Raw genomic sequence first — 22,185 nt, 5'->3', positions numbered from 1 at the left:
TTGTTCGGGTGGAGCTGAATTACGTGAGAGTGGGTTTAAGGTCATTTGGGCACAAGCACTAAAGCAACACAACTGTTGTGAGTGAATACAATGCAGCGGGTTATATAGGAAAAGCATAGAAATTGGCATAGATCTGAGAAAACTATCTATAACTATATAAGTTAATAATTAACTATTAAAGTTGCCAGATCAACTTCTGGCGGGATGTATGATTTATGGGCACTTTAATATTTATAAATTCAGTCAAATTGAATAGACAAAGATATAAGTAGATTCAGATTAAGCGCTTTTGATTGATACTTAATGAATCGAATGAATGAACGTCCATCCCAGTTTCCCAAGGCAAAGTCTATGATATCAAATAGTTCCAACACTAGAGTTTTTATGACATAAGACAAACTTTAATGATTCGGTTAAATTAATATTATAACGTTTGCTGATTAATTTGTGGGTGATTTATCAAGTTTTTTTTGCGCCACACTAATCAACTCTAAAGTTAATCGACCTTTTCCACTGACTTCTCACTGAAGCCCAGATCTTCCTGATAACATTTAAGAGTCCCAGTGATTCATTTCATTTCTAACACTTGTGCTTTTCCTACTGTGACATGTCAAAATGTCCTGTCTGACACTGGTAGAATAATAAATAATCAAAATAACTGGCTGCCACCTGGACTAGCACTAGTGGTGCAGCAGAGGAATGTTTTATTATTAAGCTGGTGTACTAGCACAAGTGTCTGTTTCATTTCAATTCAGTTAAAGTCCTCAACCCTTCCTAATTGAATGAAGCCTGTCAGTCGCTCAGCTTGCTCACAGAGGGACAGGCGTGATCGTCAATGTATCGATCAGGGTGAAGCAAGGACATTCATTCTTCATATGAACACTTTCTCTATTATCATTATATCTTTTCCTCCTCTGTCAGCAGTGTGATGCTTGACTGGCTCCTGGCAAAGCCATCCAATTGTACTGCCGGTGCAAACTGCTGATGCAGCAAACTGCTGGATGAGGAAAGGTCCCCATCTCTAGGTGCTGTTTCTCTTTCATATGAGGTGAGTCTCATCATTCCTCTATATGCTCCTCTTTTGTTCCAAAGTAACTGGCTAGGAGGATATGCTCCTTTATATTGCTCTCACATTCAAAATATGTATTTAAAGGAGAATATAAGACTAAAAATCCATAATTTAAGTGAGTTTCCCCACTTTCCTTACTCTTCTCTTCTTTCTCCTATCTCCCCTGTTTCTCTCATTTCAACTCAAACCATTGAAACAGATGTCTGCCCATCCTGTTTCTGATTCTGCTAGAGGATTCTTCCGGTTAAAGGGGAGATTTTTTCTCTCTCCGCTGCTGCCAAGTGTCTGCTCATCGTGGAAACTGTTGAGCTATTGATACAAAACTGATTTGAATGTAATGGAATAGCTAATCCCCTTCAATCTTTATTTGAACATGTTCACGATAGGTCAAAATGAGCGGGTGAAACATTCCCAATCAGTTGCAACCTCATTCCCTTACTACAACAATCAGCTCAGTCATTACACAAAAGTGACTTGTATCGATCAAGAATTCATCTTACCACACCCCATTTATAGAGAGTAAACTTTAGCGAGCGAACTACCTGCAATTATTGTCTATAGTTCACGTTATTCTACCATTGCACTACGAGAGATAAACTAAGGAAAGTAAATGCCTTGAATGTCTAAAAACAACTCTGTCCCCCTTCCTGCTCCTTCCTAGAGAACGTCGCACAAAGCCAGGAGGACAACTTCAGCTTTAATATGCTACCACTGACCCACTTTCTCAAGTAAATGAATTGCAAAGTGAGAACGCCTCAAGACTTGTTAGTGAGCTTGCTCTAATACGAACAGCGTCTTTAACCAGGGACTACCATGACAACCACTCTCCTGCAGCATTGCAAACGACTTAAATGGTGATGAAACTCTGTTGATCTTGTTACGCTGCCTCCTCTACCAGCCAAGTACAGATATTCAAAAGCTGCACTGTCTCATAAAAAAATTAAAAAGGATGCATAACAAACAAGAGACACAATAACATTACCACACAGTGAAGGGATGATAAAAGTAGGCTAATCTCAGGTTTCTGCATTAGTGCATTATTGTACTTTGTAAGCAACGATCAAAATTACACACAAGAGACCATGTGGAGACCATCTATCATCTATAATACGTCAAAAACGTTACCATCCAGCAGGAATAAAAATACTGAACCTGTTTTGTACAGTAAATATAGTGGAAGGTGACATATAATATATAACATTCATTGGCAGTATTAGGTTTTTCCCGCCCGAAGGTCGTAGAGGCTCGGGGATGTGACCAATCGATCCGGCGTGCCCGCATTAGTGGGGGTAGAGCCTACTTGCAAGTCTCTACGACCTTCTTTTCTACATAACCCTAACCCTAACCCTAACCTCTAACCCTAACTGCAACCTTAACCCTAACAATTCACAAATTGAGGTTTTCCCTTCCGAAGGTCATAAACACTCAGGGATGGTACCAATCGACCGGGAGTGCCCGCATTATTGGGGGTAGAGCCTACTCGCAAGTCTCTACGACCTTTTTATCCATAATCCAAACCCTAACCCTAGCCTTAAACCCTAACCCTAACCCTAACACTTATTGCAACCCTAACACTTCACAAATTGGGGTTTTCCCTTCCGAAGGTCATAGAAGCTCTGAGATGGTACCAATCAATCCGGCGTGCCCGCATTAGTGGTGGTAGAGCCTACTTGCAAGTCTTTACGACCTTCTTTTATCCCTAACCCTAAGGCTAACCTTAACCTAAACGTCATTCTAACCCTAGCCATAAAACCAAGTCTCAACCCTGAAACAGCCCATTAATGAGTGTGGACCAGTCAACACTGAAAGCTTGGCTAATGTTTAGCTATTGGGCACTAGCTAACAACAAAGCAGTACTGCCCATCATGTACCATGAGGCTACAGACACAACCTCTCCAGTTAATGCTCATGTGGAGAAGCATGTTTCTCTAATGGCAACTACCTCGTCTTGTTTTGCGTTGAATTAGCATTTAGCTCCTGTGGTGTAAACCTCGCATGTAGTTCTGGGACTCACCATTTTTTTTTGTGGCCTAGTGGTTAGAGTGATAGTTCTCCAAGAAGAAGGTTGCCGGTTCAAACCCCACTCTCTCCCATCTGTGGGGCGAATTGGCCCCTCATGAATGTTGAGTGTACTAATTGTAAGTCGCTTTGGACAAAAGCGTCAGCCAAATGACATGTAATGTAATACGCACATCTATTCTGCATTGTTTATTCGTACAATAAAATGTACAATATAGACATTTTTAAAGTATCACTCTGGCTATGGTTAGAAATCGTTCTGTGAGCTTTAAACTTTAAGGCAGAAAAAGATGCTAGCAGGTGTTTTTATATTCTCTGTTCAGTTAAAAAAATCTGTTCTGCCGTGATGTATAATACATCATCAGCTCTTAGACAGGCCACTTGCATTAACCAGCCTAATCATGGCTTCTGTATATTGTCAAGGTAACGACACTACATGCTGCCACAGACTCTGATGGATCACTACATGCTTCGTTTAGTGGAACACGTTTATAGATTTACAATGGTGGCAGGAGCTGGCAGTCAATATCATCATTATCATAATAGAAGCGCTCTTTAAGAATATGAGAAGCTTGCAATAGCAATAATGTAAACTCGCGCACACAGTGCTGCTGACACCACTGAGTACTAGTGGCGGTAAATGCAGTCTGACAACTCCTTCCGATTTGCAAGTCATAGTGAATATAAACTTAATTTCTCAGCTTCCTGTACATACTGCTGTGCTGTATTGATGTTCAATTCCACTGGTGCACCAGTATTGAAAATATGACTAATGTGAGTTCCCAACAAAGTGATATTACGACACTGCACACTGGATTCATGTCCCTCCACTCTAAATGATTTGCCTTTGGTTGGACATTGTGTGTCCTCATTTGTCCTCATTTGTCCTCTCCTGGATAATTGACAAAAGTATACAAATTTCTCTTGGATGATGCAGGTAATTTAAATATAATTTTAGGATTAAGATATTATAGTGCAACAAGGAAGCGTTGCCATGCTGGCACAGTGATGACCCTCTAATGTCACATTGACCTCTCCTGGCCACATGAAGCCATTACATTAGCATCTACTGTATCCTCCCTGGCCCCTTCAGACTCTCCTTTACACTGCAGGCATTTCTACAAACAACCATGAGAGCAATTTGGGGCCGCTAGCTCAATTCTGACTGAAGGAATTTACTCCACCTTTGGCACTATATCTCAGATTATATGATATCTGTAGTAGTTTGACTGGAGCAAAATCTTAAATTACTTTGTGCAAGTTACAGGGATGTTTCTGTTTGTATTTATAGATCAAATATATTTTGTCCACAAGGAACAGACTGTATGAAACTGCATGGCTGTCCTTTTTATTGGAATGATTCCACTAACATTAACACGTGAAGGTTGAATTGTTGACTTTACTTTGAATAAAAAGAGCCTTTATGCATCTGCAATGTCAAAAAAGACATTTTCGGGACATTTAGATCAATAATCAGCAAGTCATCCAGCACAGCATGTGTAGCACTTTATTTTACTTTACAAATATGTATTTGTTTATTATTCATGTCACATTACTTGAGGCCAAATCCTCCTCAGTCATTTTTATTATCATAATAGTCAGTCTGACAACATACAATACAGAGATTTCACAGGGAAATTATACAAATATATTGAGATGTGTTGCTGGTTGTATGACAGACTTTGATGTTTTTTCCACTGTACATGAAGGAGATATGAAAACACAGAGTAGCTGAGAGTAATTCCCAAGTCATATTCCCAACAGTGTTCTTGTTCTTAGTTGAGGTAAGGTAAAGTTTAGTTCATCAGAACTACAAAAGAATAAAGCAAAGTCTAATACAATACTGCCAATAGCAGGGATGGACATTTGCTATCAACACATAGCTGGTTTAAAACATGTCACAAAATGAAGATCCCTTTCCTCTTAGGTTTCTATAAACCATAAACTATTAATATCACTCTTTAAATGGGAAGGAAAGAAAGTTTGGAAACTATTCTTATTTATCCAAGTACACAAGCAATTAGAATAAAATAGTTTTTATTGACTCAAGTACATGATGTAGTGTGATCTTTCGCTGTCATCCATAACATGCATAAAAGAAAGGCAAATGCTTGTTTGATTCATCCACAGAGAAACAAACCAGGGGAAGGAAATACTTCATCCTTTCACTTCTGTCCATCAAAAGGGGGCTGCCTCTCAGATTTTTTCTTTTATAAATCAAACAATCTCACATCACGTTCCCTTTATTTTCCTTTCTGGACATCCTGGAATATTTCCAAGTGGACGGATCAGAACATCGATGCCACTTGTAAAAGTACTGTCTCGCCTTGTTTTGTATTTTTGTGTAACACTGCTAAGTTTTTCTCACAACACCAGTTATTAACTGAGTGAAGGTTAGAAAAATCTCTCCATCCATCCACCCTCCCTTCCAAAAAAGCTATGTAAGTTAACAGACTTGTCTGATGAAGGTCTTGCAGTAATCCTACAGGGTTTGCAAAGGCATGTGCTGGAGCCTTGGCCTTAACCTTTTCGTCCTGTTGTACGCGTAGATTAGGACAGTTCACCTGGAGGTACCATTGCTGCATTTATTGTAGCCACCTCAACGTATGTACACAAAGGGAGAGCGCGTCTCCCACTCTACTTCACCTGAGGTCTTGTTTGCTGCTGTGGCACGTTGCCCTGCAGGAAGAAAGCAACAGAGGTGGGACAGGCACTCGCTGTGTTGTGCTGAAATGAATGGCTACGTCAGAAGTGGAGTGTTGCAATACGATTGCTGAAGGAACAGGAGGGAGACACTCATTTCACAGGTGCAGAGTGGAGTCAGTGCTGGTATGCATCTCACACGTGAGTGTGTGGGGCCACATGTGCTCCTTATGTGTTGAGGCGGCGTTTTCTCTTGGCTTGGTGCGCATACACAAAGTACATGGTATGCCCGGTGGTGATGAACAACACAGAAATGATAACTAGGATGCCAAAGTGCTGCGGCTGTGGAGCGGAGATAACCATGATGAAGTGAAGCAGATCCATCAGATAATTCATGGAGCTCTGCACACCGTTTACCACCCCCCTCTCTGACTCACAGATGTTCTCCTGCAGGAGCTGGGTCACTGTCAGGTCAAAGGACCACAGACCTGAAACACAAATGTCATTGAGGTTTAATGAATTAAAATTAGCCTGTTTTTTGCACAGCTTGGCATTTATTTTGTCCTTCAAACCAAAAATAATTTATGGGAAAAGTCCAGTTTTTTGGGCTGATGCTGACATTGATATGTTTATCCTTAATCAAGCCTGACAGATAAACCGGTTGGCCAATAATACCAGACTTTCAAAGACATATCATCATCTGCAATGTGCACTGATAAAAAAACTTTTATTTTACAGGACAAACAATGCAGAAAATGTTTGCATTTGTTTAAACTGTAAAATACAAGGACTGAATTATATTTAATTGTCGTAAGGGTTTGATAATGATTATAGAATTTACTTTTTTAATTTATATATATATATATATATATATATATTGGCTGATATATTTTTTTACTCCCTAATATCGGTATCATCCCCAGAAATCCATATCAGTCGGACTTGAATCCTCTTAGTATGATCATTAAAATGCAGAACAAGCTAGTGCTACTATGTTGCATAGAATATACATACATTGCAATTACAATGTTGACTATTAATATGGTTTAAGTGAGAAACATAAAAAGAAATAGTCCTACATGTACTGTAATTTTCACTAATGTACTGCGTGGTAGATTATACAGTGAATTGACAGCGCTCTCTGGTGGATAAACTATGTAACTGTGAAACCTACTAAACCATACATCTTTGATAGTTTCTGTTCTGCAGTTTGTAATGTATGGGCCAAGATAGATAGATGTTCCTGATACGCTCCATGTCCATATATGGAGCAGGCTTTTCAGTTGTTAGTATTCCCAAGCATTGAATATGAATGTATGTACTCAATTATGTTATGGTGTCTGCTTCAGATGTCTATCTACTCACCGATGCGTGCTGTGATGACGCCCAGGAACAACAGGATAATGGAGATGTAGGACTCTGGCGCTGTGCCAGAGGGCACGTTGTCAAAAAGCACGGTGTTGTTGGTCCAATGAATGGAGGAGCGGTCGGGAAGCAGTGGTTGATTGCTTCCCCCCCTTAGCGGAAATGTATGTTTTTGCCTTTGGCTCGCCATCCCTCCGACCTCAGAGGAGTTGGTAATGTAGGGCTTCAGCAAGCTAAGATCCATAGGGCTGCCAGGGGCAAACACGGAGCACACACACAGCAGCAAGCAGCCCAGGTGGAGGCAGCTCGAGATGATGCCGGTGTTAACCAGGCCATATGTCTTCCTGAGTCTGGTGAACATCAGAGTGCCCAACAGCCCTGTGATAGCTGAAACACCCATCAGTAGACTAAGTAGAGAGCCGCTTATACCCTGAGTGTAGGCATAGCCAGTGGTAATGCAGTCGAAGCCCAGCACTGTTGTGTAGAGGAAAGCCAGGCCCATTCCTGCCAGAAAGACAGGCTGCCGATAGTAGGCCCTCCAGCCGTCCTTACAGGTGCTCAACAACCAGCGAAACCTCCGGAAACACAGTGGCAGGTTTGTGATTTCTTTGAGGTGCAGGCCTGTGTTGCAGTTGCCTTCTGTCAGAGGCTGAGGTTGTGCAACGATACCTTCCCCTGATGAGAGAGAGGAATTTCAGCCATCATTTCTGTGCATCAGTAAAATCCATAAATCACAGTCGGTGCTGCACCGTTTCATGTCATATTACAATCAAATCCAGCCGAAGTTGGACTGTGAAAATTTAATACTGTACAGAAACTGTGTCAAAGAAGAATACTCCAATAAGCTTTGGAACTAGAAAATGTTTATACTGTAATGATGTAGTCCATTTATTGATTGTAGACAATTAAAGAAATGAAAGCACCCATTAGGCCCAGTGTATTAGGTAATTCCAGGACTTTGATGTAAATATGTATTTACATCATTCAAGGATCACATATTATTCGATATTTTGTATTTCATCACTTTTTTGTGATCCAATAACAAGCAGGTTGGTAACATAGTTCAATCAAATTCATTTTTATTTTGTATATCTATAAGGTCTTGGTAATATTGAAATGTTGGTTGTGTTGGTTGTGTTGGTTATGTTGGTGATGTTTAGATGTACGAACACAGAAACAAAACATGTGTATCCGTACCTAGTGACCTTCTCCTCTCCAAGCTCTGCAGATACACCTGATCCACCTCCACCACTGGGGGTTTGATCGAGAGCGCTGGGACGATGCGGTACACTCGTGACAAGAAGAAGAACTCCACAATGAGAGACACAAGGTTCCAGCCCAGGATGAAGCCACAGCCTACTACATTGGAGGCCAGGGTCATGACCTGTCCCACTGCTAGTGGGGCCAGGATGTTAGTCACCTGATCTATCCGCCTCATGGTTGCATTCATTCCTTTTGTCAAGATCAAACACACAGAGGTTAACCAGTGTCCACTAGAGGGTGTTCAGCAAAAATCTGAAATGGACCAATATTCTCTATAATTTACATATTTATGATGAATAACCAGGGACACAAGCCCCGGATAAACATGGACTATAAACCAACATGAGCATGAACAGAGATCAAATCCCCTCACCAGCCAGGTGACCTCGGTTGTAGCCTGTAATAACCACAATCCAGTCCCTCTGAATGGCAATGGTCAGCGCTGTGCTCGCAAGGTTTGCCACATCTGCCAGGACGATCACCACCGTATAACAAACCACCTTGTGTAAGTTTTGCGATGCAACATGTTACTATGACAGCACAGAGTAAGCCACAAGCTCAGCAGCAGAGACAACAGGGACACAGGACAGAGGGAACAACAACAACAACAGTAGCCAAAACTCTGTGTGACATCACGGTGTGTATTCCATTTGCACATCAATAAAGTATCAATGAATGAAAAGTGATTATTAGTCAAGAGGTGAAGTTTGTACTCACAGTAAGCCAGCCGTCCCAGATCTGTTCAATCCTTTGCTTATATGAGAACACCAACATGAGCACAATGCTACATACTGTCACTGAGATGTTCTGAATGAAAAGAGATGCATGTGCAACTAAAATAGGGAACAAAACAAAAACACTTTAAGAACATAGCAAGTCTATTAATAAAATGAATGCTAGCTTTGGCAGATATGAGTCAGTGGTTGTCAATCCTTATCACTGTTCTCTCATGTACTGCAAGATAAGATGTTCAGATCTGTGTGAAACTGCCACACCTACCTTTATTCCTTGGATTGCGATCAACCCAGTCTCCAATCAAAGCTCCAAGCAGGAGCACTGACCCAGCCACTACCAATCCAAACACCGCTGTCAACAGCAGGTTACGGCCATACAGCTCAATCAGGAACACAGAGATAGCAAAGTGCCACATGCGGTCACCCTGTTTAACATAACATTAAAGGTCATCATTGTATGTTGTGTCTAAAAAAAAGAGGTAGCCTGTATGTTTACAGTCAAAGTTTACAGTAATTCACGTTTTCGATGTCTTAACTATTGCTCCAGCAATCTGCTTCTTCGGGGAATGATTCTTACCCACATTGACAATGCTCCACTGACATAGATGAGAAACTTGGGACCTCTGAGGTAGATAAGAGCTGAACCTGACGGGGGGAAATGCGTGAAAATGGAATAAGCACACGTTATATTTGCTGCAAACGCACAACACAAATTCCCTCGGGATGTAAAGATGACTTCACCTGGTATACTCCTCGCTTTCTGAGCTCTTGCATTCCTAATGTCGTCAGACTCGAACTCGACCACAACCCCACCACACTGGGAGGCATCTGCTCGCTGGGACATTGCCTATAGAGTAGAATTCATAGGTCTAAAAACATGTTGAACTTGTCGCAGTCTTCTTCCACAGTTAGTGTAATGATACTGTACGTCACCTGTACGTCACAGTACTCACTCACTTAGATTATTCTGAATACAGTTTAGTTCAAGTTGTCCTACTACAGTCATTTTTTTATTCATGACTACAATCATTTTAAAGCCACTTATCAAAGTTCTGGTTATTTCGCTGAAAACATGCAAGTAACTAATGTGGAACAACAGTTAAAACCACTACACTGAAAAAAACACTGTAGAAACTCACTAATTGAAAACACCATTTAGTTTCTCCCCAGGCAACGTAGGGCAACAAATGGTGGAACTTAATGTCCTTTTGAACTCAACAAACCACTTTAACCTCTATGGCATGACAGCAACACCATGCTATTGTTTAGACTAACATCCAAAGCAATCCGTCACATCAGAATTTTGTTTTCAATTATAGTAAAATAAGTCAGATTGTGAAGAATTAAGGTAGAATAAAACATTTGAGGATGTGGATCACAATGCTGAAAGTAGCATTAGCATGACACCTTGCACAGCTCTCTAAATGCAGTGTAAAACTGACAATAACTAGTGCTCATACATCAATGCAGGGTCGGTCGTCACCTTTGTTCTGATGTAACGCTCAATCCTCGCTGTTGTTTCTTGACGATGAATCTTGTGCCATGTATCCTATATTGGGATGCTAGTCTTTCCTGAGAGCTGGAATTCAAGCTGTAGTAGTTTGAAAGGCTTAATAACATAGCAGCGTTCAAGTGCACCATTGTATGAAAGTGCCAGAAAAGCAGAACGGGCAGAGGGACAACAAAGGCAGCCAGCATATTCCAAAGCACGTGACACTGGGGGGCACAATATCACTGTCCACCCACACCACAAAAAGCACAACTGTGTAACTCGTATGACTCAAAATACACACACATGAGCATGGCCAGTGAGCACATGCATGCCCCCTCACACATACACAAGCTGCTGTGCATACACCCACATGTTGACGTGCAAAAAAAAAAGTTACACAAAGGACACATGCAGCACTACAGTACTCTTTATATATGCATTTAACAGAGGGTCAGAAGCAGAAAGATATATTACATCCCAAAATGAAATCTGTTCCTTAGGCAAGATGATGCATAATGTTAATAGAAGAAAGACAATAACGCTAATTAAACTTACTAACAAAACCTTCCTACAAACATCAGTCCGTGCACTATTTCTTGAACACATTTGTAATGCAAATCATTTCAATATTTTTAATAACATGCATATCGCGAACCATTTAGAAAAGTCAACACAGGAAATTAACCACTGTCTTCTTTTAATCAAATATCAAAATCTCAAGGATATTGTCTTGTACTGATTCAATCTGGCTGAAGGTGTTTGCACTTCCTTCCCCATTATAAATACACTTGTGTCAATTTAGACAAAATTAATGTTTTAATTTAGCAAATATACTGAAATTACAGCTGCCGTTGCGAATGCAATATGGCAATAATGTGATTTAAAATGTAATGAAATTTAAAATGAGAAACTTACAATACCGTACCATACAAAGATGAAAAGTAATTAAAAAAAAACTAATGTTTGTATTTTAAAAAAACACCCAACCCTTCCACCATGTTTCTAAATAATTGGTTCAGCCGGGGGTTTTTTTGCATAATCCTGTGAACAGAAACCGCAATTACTACCTTGTTTGAGGTGATAAGATATTATTAAATGAAAAAATAGCTCACATGTGCTACTGGTAGCTCTAAACTTGTGTGATAAAACCATTTTTTTTTTACAGAGTCCATTACAGAATTAATTTGTATATGGGTTTTGATTGTTCCTGTTCATGATGTAATTCTTCAGGAAGCCGCTGAATCTGTAGAGAGCCACGAGAGGAATGGACAGGCTAGGAAGGACAGATAAGAGCACACACATTGCATACACCCATTCAGGATAGTGCAGAACATCAGCGAGGGGGAAGTTCACCTGTGGGGGTGATGGAGAGGAAAATCAATGTTGTTGTTTGTGTCTGACACTTTGTGCTAAATACAACAAAAGTTCAGCTGTGATGTTGTGGAGCTAACAATCTGTCTTACATAATCCGGGTTCCAGGCGTTATATGTCGGTCGTTTTTCAGCTTCAACCACAACATACGCAATGAAAACCAACAGCAGCATTAAAGGGCTGATGAAGCGCCAGGTGGCCTGCCAGTAGAGGTTCGGCCTATGACCTGTCATCTTCTCAATGTCGTCATTAAACCTGTGGGTGCACGGAAGCACCATGTTAAATCAGTCAAATATACTGTAATGCTGCAAGAAATAAACCTCAGTATAATTAAGTGCAAAAGTAACCTGTTTATTCCGTAGATATATGCCACACTGATGATCTCAAAGAAAGCTATGATGAGCAGAGGCATGGATCCCACATAGCTGTTAAAAATCTCCAGCCAGTAGTTTCCAGATCTCAAAGTAAAGATGAGACCAACAGCAAAGGAAGTAAGACACATTAAACCTATGAGGAAACAAATGAAAAATATATTTAGTTTTTGTTCTTGTTTCATTCTATAGTAATTAATAAGCCAAAGTCGCTAAAAAGGAAACTATAACTATCTACTCTCCTAGCAGTTGAACGTTTGAGAACACCTACATTTTTCCATTAAAAAAAAAAATTATATAATGAAAGCATAGAACAAATACATAATAAATGTTTTGAAAAGTAACCATGGACTCTTTAATCCTAAATTTAATTGAAAGTCTTTAAGACTCTACTGCTCTTACATTGTCGAGTTCTTTTTTTCTAATGCTTTGGGTCTTAACTGCAGGATGAACCCCTGACCAACCAGTCCCTCTTCCTTTGTTTCTTGTCTGGGGCAGGTCCGGAGGGAATTCACTAGACTACGACGGCTTACTTCTCAATAAAAACAGGAAAATTGGGTGTTAGTGTTCTAAATTGTTTGAGTTATTAGTAATATGAAAAGCCCATTTGTGTCTGAAGGAATTGTGTGTGCTGCGTGAACAGATGCTGGTATCCTGTGGGAACAGGCTCTATGACTCTGTGGATAGAAGAGCACATGTTCACATGTTCACATGCTTCACATGTAATTGATTTCACATGGGAAAAACTAATTTCCCAAAAGCAAGTATGCTTTGAAACAGCAGGTGGGCTGTGTGTGTCGTAATCACTGGGATGTCCTGACACACTTAGTTATGATGTGTATTGCAAATGTCATGTGAAGTTATTGGATCTTTCAGTTTACCTGTGAAAACCTCCTTAGGAATCCAGGGTGGAACCACGTGCAGGTCCAGCAGAGGAGTGAGGACTCCCTCCAGATTCCCAAACATGGAGGACAGGCCCAGACTGAAGAGCATTACAAAGAACAGCACCGCCCACACCTGAGAGCCTGGCATCTTTATCACCACCTCAGTGAACACAATGAAGGCCAGTCCAGTCCCAGAGGCACTCTACAGGGGGGATGGGATGCGTAAACTCACACGAAACTTTGTTTGGTCAACTGTTATCAGAGGTTTTGTAACAGTCACTGTACCTGGTCCAGGAAAGTCTGAAGATTGCAGGTTTTTAGACCAAGGCTTTCAACCTCTGAGGGATCGGTTGTGTTGAGATTGTTAAACCACTGATCGTAGTTTTCAAGAGTTATGTTTTCATCCCCAATGTTAAAGGCATTGGTCAAGCGTAGAATGTTCCTAAAATCAACAAGACATTCAATCAGTCCATTAATAATAATATTGAAAACATATGCTTCATATCATTAACTGATTTAAAATTGTTGTATGACAATATAATTTAATATAATATGATACAATAAAATTATGGAATAGACACATTACTATCATGTGATATAGTCTGATTGGTTTGGGGCCTGACAAATTCTAATGAAATAATCATCAGTTGCATATTTAATCATAATAATACCGTATAATTGTATAATTATAGATCTGTACATGTACTGTAGCACTACATAATTACTTAAATGCTACATACCAATTTCTGCAGTCATTATAGTTTTCATTAGCTTCAAATCCAAGGATGGCAAAAATAGGAATTGACGCATATATTGACGTAAAGCTGTTCACACATCCAACAATCAGGGCATCCCTCTCGCAATTATTCCTGTGAAGATAGAATACCATCTCAGTTTTTTTTGTTTTATTTCAATATATTGGGAAATAACATTAGTTCAGAATGTACTTACTTCTGGGGGTTATAACTAGAAAAAGCAATAAGTCCCCCGAAGGCCAAAGACAAAGAGAAAAATATCTGAGTGGCAGCATCCAACCAGACCTTAGGATTCTTGAGGGTTTCCCACTGCGGGAAAAACATATGCACGTTTTGTTATATTTCAGATCTTGCTTTTTCTGAAATCTTGAAAATATTTCAGTAAGATGCCAACATACATCTGGAGTGAAGAGATATATCAAGCCGTCACTTGCTCCATTCAGAGCCAAGGCTCTTACCAAGAAGATGGTCAGAACAAGATATGGAAACGTGGCAGTGACATAAACAGCCTGTTGAGAAAGTTTAGACGTTGATCTTCTATTTAATATTCAAACCTTAAAATATGACTTTCATGTGCAGATATTTGTATGAATTCTGTCAATGAATTCATACAAATACAGATGACCATGCTTTACCTTCCCAATAGTCTCAATTCCACGTATGAAGCAGATGTACACGAGGCACCAAGCAGTTGCCAGACACAACACGAGCCCCCACTGTAAAGACCCACTGGTCTCGATGTCTGGTGTTATGTTGAGTGTTTCACGATACCAAAAATAGTTCACTGGTGAGCTCTTTTCACATTCAGCGACATACCCTGCATCAAAGAGAATATGTTATTAAATCAAGATTAATTAAGTCGTTGGACTTTGTCTTCTTAACTCAGCTATAAAAAGCATTTATATCATTATGATATAACAGTTACCGGTATGATTCGCGTTTAATGGGCAGCTCCTCCAGGGAAGTGGACTTTGAAAGGAATGGAAGAAGTACCAGAGAATCCAAGCCAAGATCATGTTGTAGAACAGACCAACTAGGAAGGATACCATCAAGGAAGCAACACCTGTGTATCAAACATAGATGTGATCCATCATAAATTAATTTACAATAGAGTTGGCATGGATCTCAATTAATGACAAATTCAAGTTCTATCACGTTCTGTTTTTTATTCCCCCATTTTGGCAGCTACATTTTCCGAGTGAATCCAAAATACGGTCACGCTCATTGGTACCAGATGTTCTCACCTAAACCTCCCATATATGGGGAGATTGAGTTCCATACTCCAACACTTCCCATGCGGAGCTGTTGTCCGATGGCCAGCTCCATGTGCAACAGAGGAAGTCCCTCAAACACGAAGGCGATGACATACGGAATGAGAAATGCCCCTTGAAATAAAAATGGAAATATCATTCTTAAGTAAGGTTTTGACTTTACCTTCAAAAACATAAAAGACATTGGCCTTGGCTTTGAGGTCATACTGTTTCTGTTTACTGAACATTTTATTATCTGAGCTTTATCTGCACTGTACAGAGCGGGAGAGTGGGTGTGTGTGTGTGTGGGGGGGGGGGGGGGGGGTAATTAAATAATCCAAATGGAAACAGTTGCTAGTCAATCACAGCTATGAAGATGTAAGCAACTACACTTTGCAAAGATATAAGCATGAGCTACATTCACATAATCACTCTCATCAGTGAGATCCAAGTAACATCATGTAAAAATATAATCTCTCTGGTTTGACGTGTTTTTGGATTCAATAAACATACAGTATGTGGATAAACATAATTTCTGCAACTGGTAAATAAGACACAGCATGGAAATTTGGGTTGAAATTGAAATCATTGAAATGTCTAGAGTAAGACTATTAACTGAGTCAGACAATTTTGGTTAACTAAAGGCTAAAGAAGAAACTAAATATAAAGGTGGAACGTATTCTGGAGAATATGAATAAATCGTTTTCCAAAAAGAAAAGTTTTCTTCATGATTGCAATTGTTGTTATTGTCATACAAAATATAACTTATTTCTAGGAGTTTCTGTTCCATGCTTGCTAATTCTGTGGAGAGAACCTTTCGATAATCGACTGTAAAATGTTTCCTGACATGGGAAACCTGAGTAAAAGGCCATGTTTTTGCCAGACTGTCCAACTTTACTTTTTTTTCATAACAAAGCGCATTATTAAATGCGATTTAAATGTACTTACCTCCACCATAGACTTGACACAAATATGGAAACCGCCACACATTTCCAAGTCCCACAGCAAAACCAATGCAGCTCAGCAAATATTGAACTTTATTGTCCCATTTTGGTCTTTCGTGGATCTTTGTCTGTTCCTCACTTCCAGTTTCTCTGTCTATCACTCGGTTGCTCCTTGTCATTTTGGTAAATTATATGAGGCAAGCACAAATCTGTTCTGGCCTGTTTGACCTTCCTCTACCTGTTCTAAACAAAACCTGGGCCTTGTTACCAGTTTGTATCAGGAGACGAGGGGCTGATATTTGCTTTGGCAGCTTTATATTTCTTGCTGACTCTTGAAGCTGTGGGAATAATGTGCCTTATTAGCTTGACAAAGAGCCCTTGTGCAAAGCCACATTATATGGTGCTGATAACAGAGGCTGTTGATTGTAACTCAAAGGCGTTAAATCAGGAGCCCAGTGTGATAGTATGGGGGGGGGGGGGGGGGGGGGGTGATAGAGAGTAACCAGGTACCATGAAACCAGGCTTCAAAACAACAAGTTAGAGATCGGTCATGTTGTGCAAACAAATTTATTTTCCTTAAGATACTGCGGCACGACAAATATATTACCTATATATAGTGTTTATATAGTGACCTATGCAGTACATGTCTATGTTTGATAGTGACACAGTTTACATGACTGATATTTGCATTTGTCAACAATAGTAATCAAACACCACTTGCACTACAGCTTAAAACATGATGGAATTCCTAATCAGAAGTAGTGACAAAAAAGTTAAATGCTTTACATCAACTCATGTATCATATTAATCAGTCAAATCTATTATTCTATACTTGAAATCAGAAAACGGACGTGTATTATATAGTACACAGTTATAGACAAACAAATTAGAGGATTAAGAATGCAGTTACAAGTTGATAAAAATATGGCTCCACGTCAGATTCCTTCTGGGGCAGAGCTTCCTTTACTGTAGCTGTCACATCACAAGTAATCTTATGTTCATTCGATTTGTCATGTCTAGTGTAATTAGACACAAAATATAAATATATGCAGTTAACGATGTGTCACTCAGAATTATTGAATCCCAAGTTACACATGTTCTAAACAACATAATACCAACCATTATAAAAGCCATTTGAATGTAATATAGATAAACCATGATATCCTTCAATTCAATTTTGTTTAAGCATATCAGCAAGGGATTTTGTTTGACTCACTGGTGACTTAAATTTCGTCTGACATATCGATGTCTGACTTTTCACTTTTCTTTGTCTTTCTCCTGATACATTTCCAGAGGGCAACACAAGGTACAGCAAGACTGGGTATTCCTGCCAATATAAAAATGATCACATTGATCCAGACCGGATATGGTTGGTCCTCCAGGACCGGAAATTTCTCCTGCAAAGACAGACAGAGGGTTTTTTAGTAATCCATAATTAGTATTCAATGTATTATTCAAAGTATATAATCTCAAAGTAAATTTTCTATTTACCGATTCTGGATCCCAAACTTTGTAAAAGATCTTTTCAGAAACTTTAGTGACAAAGTAAAAGACCAAGATGACAAACATGATGAGCGGGCTGATGACTCTCCAGGTTACCTGCCAGAAGATGTTGGGTTTGTGTCCAATCATGAACTCAATGTCTTCATTGAACCTATAGGAGGACAGTGACACACATGAGACATTGTCAACAATATGCAAAACAACAATTTTGCCTAACAAAGGGGAAACTATAACAATGCAATGCTTTTGATACTTGACTAAGTCAAAGCTCATGTCCATCCTCCAGGTTTGAGTGGAAAAGGACTTTGGTTAACGTCACTGAAGTAGTTAAGATAAATTGAAAAATATATATGCAACAACAGTGCAGCTATATCACTATAACTATTATTATATTGTTCACATTCTTAATTACACCACACTAGTCTTTATTGTGTCATAGGTCACAACTTAGTTTTTTTCAGGGGGGATTTGACTTCGCCAAACAGAGTTTACAAACTAGTAATTATATTATAACATTACCTATCTATCCCATAAATGTATACCACTGAGAACATTTCGCAGAAGGCAACAACTAGCAAGGGGATGGATCCTCCGTAAGTGTCAAAGAGAGCAAGCCAGTAGTTTCCTGAGCCTTGGACAAATATCAGACCCACCAGACAGCAGACTACACACGTTAAACCTGAAGGAGAGAAAATTATTTTTATTACATATGTACTAAAAAGCATTTGTTGATTGATAATAACAGGACAGATGTACTTACCAGTGCGGGCCTCCTTTGGCCATGACTTTGGGAAAACGCCCAGGTCTTGCAGTGGCACTAGTACTCCTTCAATGTTACCAAACATAGAAGAGAGGCCCAGGCAGAAGAGCATGACGAAGAAGAGGACGGCCCACAGTGGTGAGAGCGGCATCTTGGTGATAGCCTCAGTGAACACAATGAAGGCTAAACCAGTTCCTTCAACTCCCTAGGCAGAAACACAACACTGGGTTATAGCAAAACTCTAAATGCTCAATTTGAAGCTGCTGTCCTGGTGCATTCATAATTATAGTCCGACCTGCTCTGAGAAAATCTTACCTCGCTGAGAAAAGTGTCCAAGTTGCAGGTTTTCAGATCCAACCCTTGAACAACACCAGGTTTTGTTTCATTGTAATATTGAAGGGCGTCAATGTAGTTGCTTTCAGTGATGGTGCCCTCAGCCAGATTAAATGTATTTAGCAATTCAAGGATGTTTCTGAAACACAAAAGTCATTAACATTAAGATATTTTTACTCATGAATTACTGCTGACAGAAAAAATACTGTACATCAGCTGTTATAATGTATAATTAGGCAAAAAGGTCATATAAACATACCCAGAAAGACAGCTGTCGAATCTCTCTGTCGCTCTGAAGCCGATAATGGTGTAAATGACAGTTGCAGAAAAGACAGAGGTGAAACCATTGATGACGGAGATGATCACTGCGTCCTGTTCACAGTTGTTGCTAAAGGAGAAATAAGTTATTTTTATTCAAGGCACAGTACATATACTTTTAACTTGAAATGACGGAGAGTTAAACAAGAAGATAAACTTACTGCACTGAGTTGTAGCTGGAGAAGGAAATGAGACCACCGAAAGCCAGAGAGAAGGAATAGAAAACCTGAGCACCTGCATCAAGCCATGTTGATGGCTTTGCCAGCTCTGCAACCTGGAAGAGTTTATAATAAAAGTATGTTTGGAAAATATGACATCATAGGGCAGCTCTCGTTGTACTGGGTGTAGGGTATATTTAGATGAAAAGGTGTCATTAATCTCTGTAACAAAATATTACTGTATAAAAAAAAACTTGAAACAACATTAAAACACAGGCTTTTTTAACACTTCATGTTCAACTCATTCTGATTTGTTATCAACAGGAAGACCAGTGTTATCTTATTTCACCAGAAATCTCTGTCTGCCTGACTTTGGCTCAAATCTTCAAGACCATTTATCTTATCTGTTTCATAATTGGCATGTGTGTTGTTAAGAGTCTAGTGAGGTTCAATTTTATTAAACTTTGAATAAAACAACTCTCTGCAGCAGCGGCCGATGGGGCTCATCAACCGGAGTCACAGGGCAACAACAACTGATTATCCACTTCAGGGTTCTGGGAACCGAGGTCTTTATTTACTGTTGCTCAATGCAGTCCCATTTACAGTTTTTGAAAGATTGCTGCATCCAGCATCACCACAGGCCAGACAAACAGGCAGGTTTAGAATGGGCACTGCACTGGTTGAAATGGAGGAACCTCTCTTTTGGGCGGTTTGTCTTTAGATTGTCTCGAGAACCGTTCTACCCCTCTGCTTCAAATTTTGCTGGTGTATCGCTACGGAAGTTTAGTAAAGGCTGGGAGGTTATTTAAAGAAGATCAGTTCACAAGGACACTTCAAACATCGTGTTTCTACATGTTACTATGAGAAGAAAGAACGCAGGCCAGTACTCTTTATGCAGGAAAGGAAAACAATGACAGTACGTCGTGGTAAAGTTCTGAAGTGTGAAGCTGTTTGGATGATGAAACTCCAAACAGGATGAACACAGGCAAAGCAATGAACCCAGCAGGCACTGTATACTGGGATTATAAAATCAGAAAACTTACATCCGGCGTGAAGAGAAACTTTAGTCCATTCAAAGATCCTTTCAGAGTCAGCCCTCTGATCAGAAAGATTGTCAGCACCACATAAGGAAGAGTTGAGGTCACATACACAGCCTTGGGGGAAAGTAGATATTTAAACAATTATTGTTTAGCTGAATTCAAAATCTTTTGAAAAACTGTAGTAAGCATCGATCCATACCTTTCCTGTGGTCTCAATCCCACGAATGATGCAGACGTAGAGCATAGACCATGCACAAATATGGCACAACAATATCCACCACTGCAGCCCACCGTCGCTCTCAATCGCAGGAGTCGTGTTCAAGGTCTCTCTGTACCAGAAATAATCAACGGGGGAGCTCTTCTCACACTCTGGGATATATCCTGACAGAATTTAAGAACAGTGAGTAATACCAAGCTTCAAGCAACACTCTCTAACCCTTCTGCACAAGTACAGATGTGTAGCACTTACCTGTTGAATTGGCATTCAGAGGACATTGACTCCATGGCAGAGGCTCCTGGAATGAGTTGAAGAAGTACCACATAATCCAGGCAAGGATGGTGTTGTAGTAGAGACTAATTGTAAGAGACACACACATGGATGCAACTCCTGCAAAAGAAGGGTTTAAATGTTTTGGAATGGTTTTCATCTCCATTGGTCTGTCTGTCTTTCTGTTTGTATATTTTTGTACACAAAATTAGGTGAGGAAAGAAACCATAACATTTTTGTTGGGATTTAGATCACGGAGCGGCCAAAGGAAAATTTTGCTTACCAATACCAACTAAATACGGATGAATTGTAGCCCACAACTTCAAGTTCCCTTTTCTTATACGCTGACCAATGGCGAACTCCAGATGCAGAAGTGGGATTCCTTCAAGGACCAGTAGGATCAGAAACGGTATCATAAATGCACCTGGAGGATAAACCAAGGAAACGTTAGCATTGTGACACTAAAACGAGTTGGTACCTTTCACATACGTCATTATCTGTTTTTGAAACATCCCAAAAAATCTGCTGAGTGTATGTATTCTTGAGGCAAGAGATACATTACATAATCTTGTTAATTATTCAGAGAGTGAATGAATGGTGATTTATTATGTAATGAGCAATCCATTCAAGCTTTAGCAGCAGTTTTTCAAGGTTTTTCCTGACAGTAATTATCTTTTTTGTGTGAACAAATCAGTAACAAGCCATCGCTTGAAGTCAATGTGCTAATATGAAACAAAAAGCCGCAGCAAATGATTACATCACACAGAAAGAAAAAATTAGGACAGATAATATAAGAAGAATTTCCTTTTTTTAAATGTTCTTTCTTTTTCTTTTTTTCACAAGCTGGCAAATGAAAATGTAATCCTCGTGGCAGTAGCAGATACATACAAACTTCACGCTATTCCAGTTTGTCCTGAATTGAACTTAATGAGGCATGAATTCTTTCACATCTTCTTTAGCAAGAAAAAAATTGTCAAATATGTAATAACTGCAATGAACTATGAAAGCATCACTTGCCTCCTCCATGACTCTGGCACAGATAGGGGAAGCGCCAGACATTTCCGAGCCCCACACAAAACCCCACACACGTCAGCATGTACTGCGTCTTGTTGTCCCATTTTGGTCGGTCTCCAGCCTCGTCCTCCTCCAGTTTGTCCAGCTCCTCATAGGACAGTAACCTGTCCTCCAGGCCCGGATTGGGGATTTGTAGCTTCATGATCGAGGAAACACTGGCCCTGTAGTTGTTGTTTTGCGATAATGTGCTGAATTGTAAATTGTATTGCTCACACCGCGAGATGTACCGGACCCCTGTGATAGACTGACTCCACTGTGCTGTCAGAGATCATCAGAACGAGGTGTGCAGCCTTATAAGTGTGACCGAGCAAGAAGCCACATGTTAATCAGCCAGTGTCTTATCTGACGGGGA

At 39.8% G+C, this 22,185-nt stretch overlaps 3 protein-coding genes across 3 annotated transcripts; all 3 read right to left on the bottom strand.

Annotated features, from left to right (window-relative positions):
- Positions 1 to 5,931: 5,931 nt before the first annotated feature.
- Positions 5,932 to 9,937, bottom strand: si:ch211-254p10.2 (solute carrier family 40 member 1). The gene is made up of 8 exons (XM_053432522.1): positions 9,835 to 9,937; positions 9,671 to 9,738; positions 9,359 to 9,518; positions 9,077 to 9,192; positions 8,733 to 8,859; positions 8,294 to 8,548; positions 7,097 to 7,771; positions 5,932 to 6,219 (listed from the first exon to the last, which is right to left on the bottom strand). The coding sequence occupies exons 1-8, from the start codon at positions 9,935 to 9,937 to the stop codon at positions 5,960 to 5,962; spliced, it is 1,764 nt and encodes a 587-aa protein (XP_053288497.1). The 3' UTR covers positions 5,932 to 5,959.
- A 1,827-nt stretch (positions 9,938 to 11,764) lies between these two features.
- On the bottom strand, positions 11,765 to 16,339 carry LOC128449268 (sodium-dependent neutral amino acid transporter B(0)AT3-like). The gene is made up of 12 exons (XM_053432339.1): positions 16,165 to 16,339; positions 15,211 to 15,351; positions 14,892 to 15,029; positions 14,602 to 14,783; positions 14,365 to 14,475; positions 14,163 to 14,275; positions 13,952 to 14,080; positions 13,497 to 13,653; positions 13,209 to 13,413; positions 12,304 to 12,463; positions 12,049 to 12,211; positions 11,765 to 11,938 (listed from the first exon to the last, which is right to left on the bottom strand). Exons 1-12 carry the CDS (start codon positions 16,337 to 16,339, stop codon positions 11,765 to 11,767), a joined length of 1,848 nt encoding a protein of 615 aa, XP_053288314.1.
- A 1,044-nt stretch (positions 16,340 to 17,383) lies between these two features.
- Positions 17,384 to 21,975, bottom strand: LOC128449267 (sodium-dependent neutral amino acid transporter B(0)AT1-like). Its single transcript, XM_053432338.1, has 12 exons — positions 21,777 to 21,975; positions 21,043 to 21,183; positions 20,742 to 20,879; positions 20,472 to 20,653; positions 20,276 to 20,386; positions 19,236 to 19,348; positions 19,016 to 19,144; positions 18,739 to 18,895; positions 18,424 to 18,628; positions 18,183 to 18,342; positions 17,652 to 17,814; positions 17,384 to 17,557 (listed from the first exon to the last, which is right to left on the bottom strand). The coding sequence occupies exons 1-12, from the start codon at positions 21,973 to 21,975 to the stop codon at positions 17,384 to 17,386; spliced, it is 1,872 nt and encodes a 623-aa protein (XP_053288313.1).
- Between the last annotated feature and the right edge of the window lie 210 nt (positions 21,976 to 22,185).

This window comes from Pleuronectes platessa, chromosome 10 (assembly GCF_947347685.1).
Source record: "Pleuronectes platessa chromosome 10, fPlePla1.1, whole genome shotgun sequence".
In the NCBI taxonomy this organism is placed as follows: Eukaryota; Metazoa; Chordata; class Actinopteri; order Pleuronectiformes; family Pleuronectidae; genus Pleuronectes; species Pleuronectes platessa.
Note: the sequence above shows the minus strand (reverse complement) of the source record. Positions and strands in the feature narration are given on the sequence as shown.

Bases quoted from the DNA above. Each gene is read 5' to 3' on its own strand.
- si:ch211-254p10.2 (XM_053432522.1), bottom strand. From the start codon at position 9,937: ATGTCCCAGCGAGCAGATGCCTCCCAGTGTGGTGGGGTTGTGGTCGAG. The intron at 9,519-9,670 runs GTAAGAATCATT...TATGTTAAACAG, and splicing joins GTGGAGCATTGTCAATGTGG to GGTGACCGCATGTGGCACTT. The intron at 9,193-9,358 runs GTAGGTGTGGCA...TCCCTATTTTAG, and splicing joins TCGCAATCCAAGGAATAAAG to TTGCACATGCATCTCTTTTC.
- LOC128449268 (XM_053432339.1), bottom strand. From the start codon at position 16,339: ATGACAAGGAGCAACCGAGTGATAGACAGAGAAACTGGAAGTGAGGAA. The intron at 14,081-14,162 runs GTAAGTACATTC...CTATCTTCACAG, and splicing joins TCTAGTTATAACCCCCAGAA to GAATAATTGCGAGAGGGATG. The intron at 12,464-13,208 runs GTAAACTGAAAG...GTTTCCTCATAG, and splicing joins TCCTAAGGAGGTTTTCACAG to GTTTAATGTGTCTTACTTCC.
- LOC128449267 (XM_053432338.1), bottom strand. From the start codon at position 21,975: ATGAAGCTACAAATCCCCAATCCGGGCCTGGAGGACAGGTTACTGTCC. The intron at 20,880-21,042 runs GTAAGCAAAATT...CTTCTTTTGCAG, and splicing joins TCCGTATTTAGTTGGTATTG to GAGTTGCATCCATGTGTGTG. The intron at 17,558-17,651 runs GTAAATAGAAAA...CTGTCTTTGCAG, and splicing joins AAGTTTGGGATCCAGAATCG to GAGAAATTTCCGGTCCTGGA.